General features: G+C 38.9%; 1 protein-coding gene across 1 annotated transcript; it reads right to left on the reverse strand.

Moving 5' to 3' along the window:
- Positions 1-8,861: 8,861 nt before the first annotated feature.
- Positions 8,862-9,895, reverse strand: LOC118982794 (olfactory receptor 5B3-like). The gene has a single exon (XM_037039968.1). The coding sequence runs from the start codon at positions 9,893-9,895 to the stop codon at positions 8,957-8,959; it is 939 nt and encodes a 312-aa protein (XP_036895863.1). The 3' UTR covers positions 8,862-8,956.
- Between the last annotated feature and the right edge of the window lie 1,958 nt (positions 9,896-11,853).

Consider the following 11,853-nt stretch of genomic DNA (forward strand, 5'->3'; position numbering starts at 1 on the left):
TGAAATCACCCAGATGACTCAGCCCCTCTACAGCCCAAATGTGGCAACCTGTGACTTCTGGCTATTCCCAAAACTACAATATCTTTGAAAGGGAAGAGACTTTAGACTGTCAGTGAGATGTAGAATAATAAGACAGGGCAGATGCTGGCAATTGGGAGAACTGTGGAGGTCCCATGATGTCTACTTGGAAGGGGACTGAGAAACCATTTTTCTATGTACAATATTTCTTGTATTTTATATATTTTTCAATAAATGTTAATTTTTCATATTACATGGCTGGATACTTTCTGAAAGACCTTCTCATATATGTTTTTTCAGCTCATCCTTTCGTGTTCTTTCATCCAGTCCGCTCTACCCCTCTCCTTTCTTTTCTGATGGTTTTTTCTCTGTTCCATGTATTCATGCCTATATTTGTTTTGTAAATCAGTTTATTTTGTTCATTAGATCCCACATATAAATGGGATAACATGGTATTTGTCTTTCTCTGACTGGTGTATTTCAATTACCCCAATACTCTCCATGATGTCAGAAAAGGTAAGATTTCCTTCTTTTTACACCCCTGATTTTCTGAATTCACACGATGAAAAGCTCTCTCCATCTACCCCATAGATTGTTATTCTATCCTAACCTGATAATGAATTTTAACTTTCTTTGAACAGTACAAAAAATACTAATATTTAAAATCAGGATATCTGAGCCTTCCTGATGTCTACCTCATCTCTTCTTGCTTTTGCTCTAGAGTTTCTATCTGATTACTTATAATTTTTGTCTCTATTTATATCCCATATCATTTGATACCACATTTTCCTGCTTTCCTCTAGTTCTTTGTCCAAGATTTTGTTTAGTTCTTTGAGTATATTTAAAATATTTGTCTTAAAAATGATGAAAAATTATAGACTAGAGAAGTACAAAATGAGTATAAAGATATACCATATTCAGCCCTGGCTGCTATAGCTCAGTGGATTGGCTTGGGCCTGGGAACCTAAGAATTGCAGTTCAATTCTCATTCAGGGAACATGCCTGGGTTGCAGGGCAGTTCCCAGCTGGGGATGCACAAGAGGCAACCATACATTTCTATTTCTTGCCCCCTCTCCTTCCCTTCCTCTCTAAAGATCAGTAAATAAAATATTTTAAAAATCTGGGACTTCTGCCAAGATGGAGGCATAGGTGGAAACACTGTGCCTTCTCCCACAACCAAGTTTGAATAAAACAAAGGTTTGGAGAAACAAAGACACAACCAAATGACAGAAAATTGAATTATACGGAAGTCCGACTACATCTAACCATTCAACAGGGACGGTAAGAGGGGCGGAGCCAGCAGCGAGCAGGGTCGAGCAGGACAGGGTCCCCAACCCAGGCGCGTAGGCAGACGAGAACCAGCTGGGGTGCGGGGCAGACCGCGGGCGCATACTCACGCACAGTGAGACAGACCACGCAGGCCCCAGGGGGCGAGGGCTGATGGCGGTGGCACACTCGCGAACAGTGGGACGAAACGCGTGGGCCAGGTGACGGCAGCAACTGCGGCACTGGTGATGGCCGTGGCAGCAGGCGGCGGACAGGATGCCATAGTCCCTCTTTGACTCCGCCCCCACATACAGCGTTACAACCCAGCGACTTAGTTGCCCTGCAATACCAGTGAGAGCCATTGTCCCTCTTTGACCCCGCCCCCACATACAACGTCACAACCCAGCGACTTAGTTGCCCTGTTCTAGTGAACACTTTAGGGCTCTGATCCTGCTATGGAACAGGCACGAACAACCCGAAAGATGGCACAAGAAGAACTCAAAGTCCCAGAGCCAATAACTCTAAGCGACCGAGAAATTGCCAGCCTCTCAGAAGCACAATTCAGGACACTATTTATCAGGATGCTCACAGAACTGGTAGATTATAGTCACAAATTAGAGGAACAAAGTCACAAATTAGAGGAACATATGAAGGCTAAACTAATTGAAATGAAGGGAGATGCACAGGAAACCAATAGTGATGGAAAGGAAACGGGGACTCAAATCAATGGAATGGACCAGAAGGAAGAACAAAACATCCCACCAGAAAGGAATGAAGAAATGAGAATTCAAAAAAATGAGGAGAGGCTTAGGAACCTCCAGGACATCTTTAAACGTTCCAACATCCGAATTATAGGGGTACCAGAAGGGGGAAAGAAACAGCCACGAGTGGAAAACGTATTTGAACAAATAATAAAGGAGAACTTCCCCAGTCTGGCAAAGGAAATAGACTTCCAGGAAATCCAGGAAGCTCAGAGAGTGCCAAAGAAGTTGGACCCAAGAAGGAACACACCAAGGCACATCATAATTACATTAGCCAAGACCAAAATGAAGGAGAGAATCCTAGAAGCATCAAGGGATAAGGGGACAGTCACCTACAAAGGAGTACCCATCAGACTGTCAGCGGATTTCTCAAAAGAGACCTTACAGGCAAGAAGGGGCTGGAAAGAAGTATTCCAAGTCATGAAATCCAAAGACCTACAGCCAAGATTGCTTTATCCAGCAAAACTTTCATTTAGAATGGAAGGACAGATAAAGTGCTTCTCAGATAAGGTCAAGTTCAAGGAGTTCATCATCACCAAGCCCTTATTATATGAAATGCTAAAGGGACTTATATAAGAAAAAGAAGATGAAAAATATGAACAGTGAAAGGACAGCAAACACACAGTTATTAACAACCACACCTAAAACAAAAGCAAACCAAGAGGACAGCTAGATCAGGAGTGGAACCATAGAAATGAAGAACACATGGAGGGTTAGAAACAGGGGAGTGGGAGGGGGAGAAGGGGGGAGAAGGCACAGAAAATAGCATAGATGGTAGGTAGAAAATAGATAGGGGGTAGGGCAAGAATAGTGGGGGAAATATAGAATCCAAAGAACTTGAGACACGTGGTTATAAACTAAGGGGGGCAGAATGGTGGGGGAGGGAGGGTGCGTGCGGTGGAAGGGATTGAAGGGGGGGAATAGAACAACTGTAATGGTATAATCAATAAAATATATTAAAAAATAAATAAATAAATAAATAATATATATTTAAAAAATCTAAATAAAAAGAAACGTATACCCTATTCATGGATCGGGAGATTTAACGTTGGCTGCTTTATAGACTCCATGGGATCACAACTGAAACCCATGTAAGACTTTTTTGAGTATAAATATTGACGTGCTGATTATAAATTCATATGTAATTCCAAAACTAATAAGCAAAATCATTGTGAAAAACAAAAACAAAATATGAGTATTAAAGTTATTTCATTTCACAATTAACATATAGTGATGAAGACAGTGTAGCATTAGAGAAAAGATGGACCAAGAAATAAGTGGAACAGGTTATAGCATCCAGAAATGATTCATAGATATATAATCAACTCATTTTTATAAAAGATGCAAAGGCAAATACATGACGAAAATTCTTTTTTCAAAGCATTTTGCTCCAACCGCTGTCAGTTCATGCACTGACAGAAGTTTTGAATGCTAAATGTAAAGCAAAACCATATGTTCCACCATACACCTCTACGAAAAGTTTTTAAGTGTTACTAAGATTAAGAATTGACAAACGGAAGCAACCGGATAAACTTGCAAACTGTAGAACATCGTTAAACTGGAACACTGTTCAGTAATAAAATAGAATAATATTTACTCGTGCATCAATATGGATGAGGCTAAAGTGGATTTTAACGTGAAACAAGCAAGACCTCAAGGCTCCCTATTGTGTGATTCCATGTACATAACAGGGATGAAAAAAGCTCAATGATTTCTAAGGGTTGGGAGAATGAAGAATGATAGTCTATAAAAGGGATTAAAAAAGAAAATTTTAGAATAATAAAATTAATCTCCATGGTAATGGACGGGTGAACACATGACTCTGCATTTGTTACAACCCATAGAACTACACACAGCAAAGCATGAAATTTAATATGCACAAATTAGAAAGAAGCAGCCAGAAGTACAGGAGAATCCCAGGAGTGAACACAGAGTCTTTTAAAAATCTAATGGTACTACAAAGGTGTGAGTTAACCTTCCTGAAGGGAAGTAGGGGGAAAAGATTACCGACCTAACTAGTGTTAGAAAACAATATGTATAGCCAAAGTTAAAAGTAAAAGAAACAGAGCCCTGGCTGGTGTAGCTCTGTGGATTGAGCGAGGGCCTGCGAACCAAAGGATCACGGTTCAATTCCCAGTCAGGGCACATGCCTGGGTTGCAGGCCGGTTCCCTGCAGGCCAACTCCCAGCAGGGGATGCATGAAAAGGCAACCATACATTGATGTTTCTCTCCCTCTCCTTCCCCTCTAAAGATAAATAAATAAATAAAAATCTTTTAAAAAAAGTAAAAGAAACATTAAAAAAATACTATAGAGTAGTGTCAAGTTGATTCTCATGAGGGTATAGATTAAGAACAAATTGAAATCAGAAGCAAGAAAGGGACAGGCCCATGGATGGAAAGCAGGTGGCATCTCGTGGGGAGGCTGAGGGTGAAGGGGTTGAGCAAAATGTAGGAAAAAGTACTCATGGACATGGACAGCAGTGTGGTGATTCCTCGGGGGAAGAGGTATAAGGGGTCTAAATGCTCATGAATAAAAATACAGTAAAGTTTAAATAGAAAAAAACAATTATGGAACTGATTTGCCTGCAAGCCAGTCACACCAATAAATTAATGAATGGGATTCATTGAGAACCAAGTCTCTCACTATCAGAGAAGGAAGTTACAGATGAGAAAAGGGACAAGTTGGGGTCAAATAGAGGAGAGCAGCAATTGTCAACCTTCTCCCTCTCATGTCACACATACCTAATGACTAAAATTCTGCAGCATACCAAAAAATATTTGTTGCTAATGTGATATAAAATAGTTATAATTTCTATTCATTCACACTAGATGACTATTGTGTTGGCTGCTGTCCTTTTTTAATTTGACAATCTACGGGAAAGGGGTTTGTGCCTCTGACTAAAGAGTCAGGTGTTACGTGTTTAAAAACTCTGTAGCACACTGTTTGAAAATTGTGGATGAGAGTCAGAAACATCGGTATACAGTAGTGTTTAGCTTCACATAGTTATGATGGACAGGTAGAGCATAACTCCACATTAGACATGTATACAAAGTACATAAATATATACCTCTTACTTCTGTGGACAAGAGGGCCTAGTAGTAACACTTCAGTATCAACAAGCATAACTGGGAGTCAAATATTGGCTTTTAAATGCCACTCTTTACCAAAAGAAAGGAGATTGTTCATAGAACTGTGATGGTAGAAAGAGTGGCCAGAGAGGAAACCAAAGCAGGGAGGAGGAGGGATCCATGTCCCACCCACTGTCTCAGTAGTCCTTGAAATTCTATGTATCTTTTCCATTGTCTGGGAAAGAAAGTCTTTGAAACTGTGCTTTTGACAGGAACCCTAAAAGGCCCCAAAGGGCATATAGTACCTAAAGGAAGAAGTCCCTATACACCCTGGGGTAATCACTCCTCAGTGTGAGAAAGCTACCACCACCTTTACATATCAATCAATATGTAACCCCTCACACCCCTCTGCCTGCCAAGGCAGAAAAAGGACATTCAAGCTTGCCATGCCACTTCACTTTTGGACACTCCTACCCTTGCCTCTTTACTGTGCTTCACCCTGTACTTATTTCTTTCAGTGCCCTTAGCTAGGCCCATTGTCTTCCCCGAGAACCGATCACCAATAAACCCTGCTTACATGTTAATAGACTCATTGATCTTTCATTCTTTACTGCATTGACAGGAAGAACCGAGTTTCTGGGATTTTGTCCCATAACAGAAACAGTCGATTTTGTGGTAGGGATTCGGGAAATACAAGACAAGCCTCTATGTAGCATTGTGTAGTGACAGAAAGTGAGGGAGTGCTAAAAAAGAACAGTGAAGGAATGAAGCTCTGTCAATGGGACAAAAACAGAAACAGCTACACATGGTGAAAGTGGAACAATCTGAACCAAAACGAAACCTAATATTGGTTATTTTCCATAATAAAAAATAAATATATGAGAACACTAGGAACTGACTCGGCAAATAAATAATTGAGGAAAAGAGACAAATCTTGCTGATATGATGTGATGAAAAAACATTTCACTTTAGTCTCTGAAAACTATAATCCCAGTCACATCATGAGGAAATATCAGCAAATCACAAATGAAGAACATTCTGTGAAATACCTGACTAATACTCTCAACACAGCCAAGGTCAACAAAAATAGGGAAAGATGGAGAGCTTGTCACAGACCAGAAGAGATGAAGGAAACACAGTAACTAAATGCAAGCAAAGGATAGGATGTTAGGGGGAAACCTAATGAAATCTGAATTAAATCTGCAATTTAGAAAATCATACGGTGTCAATCTTGGTTTCTTAGCAGTACAAATGTATCCTGTAGGGAATATGAAGCAAGAATTTTATTCATTTGTATGGCTGCTATAACGAATTACTGAAAATTTATTTATTCACAGTCTGGAATCCGTAAGTTCAAAATCATTTTCCCTGGACAAAAATTAGTTTGTTGCAAGAGCCATGCATCTTCTGGTGGCTGCTGCCTTTCCATGGTTCATGGTGACAACCCTTTTGTCTCTACTTCCAAGGTCATATAGCACACTCCTCTTTCATCCTTTATCTGTGGTCACATCTCTCTGACTTCCTCTTAGGTGTACCGGGAAGGTCCCCAAAGATGACCCAGATTAAATCCTAACTTTAATTATATCTACACAGTCCTTTCAGGCCATAGAAGGTAACTCTGGAAGGTTCCAGGAATGAGGATGATCCTTTTTCAGGCTATTTCAGACTGTCATACAGTGGCACTGAATCTGCACTGTTTCAAAATTCTTTCTGTAATTCTAAAATAATCCTGAAATTAAATAATTATTTAAGAGTAATTAAAAAGTGAAAATTTGTCTTATGGAACTCAGCCCCCAAAACGCCAACATGAGAATATTAGCTTACCCAAGCAAAATGTTACAGATAGTGAGCTATTGAAGTCTCTTATATTGAGACAACAAATTAGACAAAGGCACGTATTTGTGTGGGTAGGTTTTGTACAGTATAGAGCTCCCTGAGAATCGATATTAAAAATATAAACTTTAGCCCTGGCTGGTACAACTCAATGGATTGAGCCCTGGCCTGTGAACCAAAGGGTCACAGGTTTGATTCCCAGTCAGGGCACATGCCTGGGTTGCAGGCCAGGTCCCCAGTAGGGGGCATGCAAGAGGCAACCACTCCTTGATGTTTCTCTTCCTCTCTTTCTCCCTCCCTTCCCAGCTGTCTATAAATAAAATCTTTAAATAAAATTTTTTAAAAACCCATAGTTTAATCCCTGAACTACCATATTGAATGTGCTGTGTTTTTATTATTGATAGATACTGCCACATTTATATTCTATATAGGGACTTAGAATCATTTTAGCTAGTTACATTTCATATGCACAAAGTACTTTCAAATATAATCAGATACTGAACATTTAAATAATTCAAAGCCTTTTTCTGATTTTATTTGATGTTTTATTTGCCACTTCATGAGACATCATTTCTACATAAAACTACACAATTTTTGCAGATGATTTATTTGCTTCTGGGATGCAAAAAAATCCATGTGTCCAAACTCTGGGGTGCACACAGTGATTGGGAGTGCACAGGAAAGTAGAAAATGAGCTTTGCTTCTGAAAGTGCACTACATATCTGTCCAGAAAGTATATGTTATAAATGATACATGTCAATCATCAATAGTTTAAAAATTCAACATACTGATTCAGCTGGACTCAAAGCTTAACACTTTTATTCATTTAACAAATAGTTATTGAAAACTAAGTATGAAATAGACACTTATTTAAGAACTGTGGATCATGTTGTAAACAAAACAGATAAAGCCAGTGCTTTCATAGAATCTAAGTTCTAGCTGGGGAAGAGAGATAATAAAGTGAACAAGCAAACATTCAATAGGTGAGGACTCATGAAGAACAACCCAGAGTGCCATGGCTGGGTGGGTCACTAGGTTGGAGTTTCATCCCTCACACCAAAAACCTGCAGGTTAGAGGTCCTGTCAGGACACATACTTAGGTTGGGGATTCAATCCCTGTCTAGGTGTTTCTCTCTATTCCTTCTTCCTCTAATATCAATAAAAACAAATCCTTGGGTGAGAATTTTCTTTAAAAGAATACCTCAGAGTGAAGGGATATTCTGCATGGAAATAAACAATGGCAATTTTACAAAGGTGGTCAAGAAAGAAACCTATGATAGAATAACCTTTAAGCACCAACCTTAATAGAGTAAGAGAACATTCCATATAGAGAAGAGTAAGTATAAATTCCCTGAGGCAGGAACATGTTTGGCACTGTCAGATAAAAAGTAGGAAAAAAATCAGTGTCAATGAACTAGGGTAAAAGACTGGGGAAGTAATATCAAGACTAGTATGGGAAACAGAGAATCCAAAGAACTTGGATGTATGACCCATAGACATGATGAGGGAATGATGGTGAGAGGGGATGTACAGCATGGAGGGGAATAAAGATGACAAAAAATGGGAAAACCATAAAAGAATAATGAATAAAATATGTTTTTAAAATATTTTTAAAGGATCATATATATCACAAAAGTAGACATAAAATATCAGCATTAACAATTTCAAAGCATTTTCTGAAGCAAAATGTACAACATTATTGGTTTCTATTTCAAGACATAGGTATCCTCCTGGGGAACATACATGCATTTTGTTCATGGTCTTCTTTGTGGTTGTAGTTTATGTGTATTTGCATTGATGTGGTAGAAAAACATGCATGTGGGATGAGAGAATAAAGACAAGTGAACCCCAAAACATCTTAGCCTTTCCTGTTCAGGAATATTTCTGGGCATAATGTGTCTCATTTTTAGGACAGGAGACTTTGGAATGGGCAAGGAGACTACTTTGGCACCTTAATTTTACTGTGGCCTTAAGGAAACTAGGTTACTGTGCATCCCACAATGGTCAAATCATAATCCTAGAAACAGTTTTGCCTCTGAGACAACTTTCATAAGTGCACTCTTAACCTCCTTGTTCCTCAGGCTGTAGACCAGGGGGTTCAGCATGGGAATGACCATAGTATAGAACACAGATGCAATTTTGTCTGTGTCCATGGAATGGCTGGAGCTGGGCTGTAAGTACATGAAAATGACAGTCCCATAGAAGATGGAGACTGCAGTGAAGTGGGAGGCACAAGTGGACAGAGCCTTCTGATACCCTGAAGAAGACTGCAACTTTAGGATGGTGATAAAGATGAATATGTAGGAAATCAAGATAACCAGAAGGGCAATAGAGATGTTGAAGATTACTACATAAAAAAGAACCAGCTCATTAATATATCTATCAGAGCAAGAGAGAACCATGACTGCTGGAATATCACAAAAAAAGTGATGGACCTCATTGGACTCACAGAAAGAGAGGCTGAAGGTATTGCCAATGTGGATGAAGGCACTCAGGAACCCACAGACATAAGAACCTATGGCCAGAAATGCACATACATCTGTTGTGACAGTGGTGGTGTAATGCAGGGGTTTGCACACTGCCGCATAGCGGTCATAGGCCATTGAGGCCAAGAGGTAATTTTCTACAGTGGCAAAGGTTGTAAACAAGAACATCTGAGCAGCACATGCATAGTAGGAGATGACCTTGTGTCCTAGAAGAAATCCAGCCATGACTGTCGGAGTGACAGCTGAAGAGTAACACAAATCCACCAGAGACAGGTTACTGAGGAAAAAGTACATGGGAGTGTGCAGACGAGAGTCCAAGACAATCAACGCCATAATTCCCAAATTCCCAATCAATGTGATGAGGTAGATGACAGTGAATATGACAAAGAGGGGCACCTGCAGCTCTGGGTCATTGGTTAGTCCAAGGAGGATGAACTCAGTCACTTCTGTACTGTTCTCCATCAATGAGGAGAATCACGAAATGCTAGGTGGCTAGGAGAACAATGAAACAGTGACAAAGACACTTAAATGGAGAAGGGTACATGCAACATGTATTATTTTGTTATAGCAACAACTTGTATGTGAAGATTCTCCAGATAGAATATGGGCTTCATAACATAACAAAGTGAATTAAATGTGTATCAGTTTACATGTTGTTGAATCTGAAGGATCTTTGCAGAATATTGCCCTAATTTTCAAGTTAGTCAGTTTGTAAATTGAGATGCAGAAAATTAAATACATGGGTGAGTGGCTATTCAGAGTGAATGTACCTGTCAATGAACTTTTCCAAAGCCTAGTGAGAGCATATACTTGCATGTTCCTCACCTGCCAGAAAAAACATGAGACATTTTAAAAGTGTACCTATTATGTCCTCTTAAGAATGTTATGTTCATTTTGTTATTACATCCATTTAAAATAGGATGCACGAGAAACTGAGTGATTTTTTATATCCAAACATATATTAGTTGACAAGCCATGCTTTGGATCCAAGTCGACCCTGGAACCCACACTGAGTGGTTCCTAAGTCTGATGGTCTTAATTGCATTTAAAGCAAATTGAATTCTACTCAGTGTACAGATACTCCTCATCTCCCTTGTTTAAACTCAGTGCTTGGGGTTCATAGTGTCATAACTGAGAGATTTATAGGGTAAGAACATACACAACCAAGAGATGCAATTCTAAAGACAAGGCAAAGCATATGGTACAGACCTTGGACTCTAGTCTAAGGTGTGTATTAGCACAACTATTTGCAACCGAGAAATCATTAATCCTAACCTAACTTACCTGAACCTTATATACTCACCTGCAAAATTTAGACAGTAATGAGACCTACTTTATTTATAGTGTTATTGAGAGAATTAAGAAGGTAGTATATTTAAAGAAAACAATAAAACTTTGGGTTTGGCACAGTCTGATGAAGGCTAGCTATAATATCCTGTTAGGATGGTATGATTGTCTTTATGTCGGTTTAGGAAAAATGGGTGGTGACCTGCAGGTATTCAAGTGTGAAAGGGGTAAAACTCTTAAAGCCTTCCTCTTCAGTTTGCCTTTTCTCACATCCTGGTGCCAGTCAGATTTTCTGTGTCTCCAGTTTCTCACTTCCTTGCTTCACCCATAGGACTGTCTGCTTTAGCAATTCCATGTGAGCCATTATTTTGTTAAATTCTTCTTTGTAATCCATGTTTGAGCTTGAAATAGTCTCTCTTTTATAAACTCACTCTTTTTCCTGTTACTTTAATCTCATAGTAGAGTCACAAAATTCAGGGTTGAACTCATTTAAGGGCTGTCTTTAGCCTACAGACCTATTTTGGTGGCAAATACTGTGTTGTAAAATATTTTATTTCAGTCTGTTCTGTGTAGGAACAGTATTTTAAATCTTTTTAATATCAATTTGAAAGGTATCCATCTTCAGTTAACTATTGAATCTTTGTTCTAATTTTTTTTTAAATCTTCTTTTCAAAGATGTTATTACATTTATTGGGGTGACACTAGTTAATGAAATTTGTAGGTTTCAAGTGTACAATTCTATAATGCATCACCTGTATATTGCATCATGCATTTACCACCCAAGTCAAGACTTTCTCTGTCTATCTATCTATCATCCAGCTATAACTTCTTTTACTATTTTCTACACCCTCCTAAAACTTTTGCAACTTCACTTTTCAAGCCTATCCCATGATGACATATTTGCCAACCTAAACACACATGACCACTTTTACCATATAGTATGCTCTATGATGAATAATGCTTTATAAGTGTATGTGTGTGTGTGTGTGTGTGTGTGCATGGTAGGCAGAATTATTTCCTTACCAGCAAGGAAATTTAGGGTTTGAGAAGTTCTAGAATGCTCTCAAATTATACAGCTTGTAGAAGAAAAAGGCAAGATTCAAGAGTTAAATTTAAATTTTATCTAATCAAAA

The sequence above is a fragment of the Sturnira hondurensis genome, unplaced genomic scaffold, assembly GCF_014824575.4.
Source record: "Sturnira hondurensis isolate 20B ecotype Veracruz unplaced genomic scaffold, ASM1482457v3 Scaffold0002101, whole genome shotgun sequence".
Taxonomy (NCBI): Eukaryota; Metazoa; Chordata; class Mammalia; order Chiroptera; family Phyllostomidae; genus Sturnira; species Sturnira hondurensis.

Excerpts from the sequence above, each read along its gene's own strand:
- LOC118982794 (XM_037039968.1), bottom strand. The coding sequence starts at position 9,895 with ATGGAGAACAGTACAGAAGTGACTGAGTTCATCCTCCTTGGACTAACC.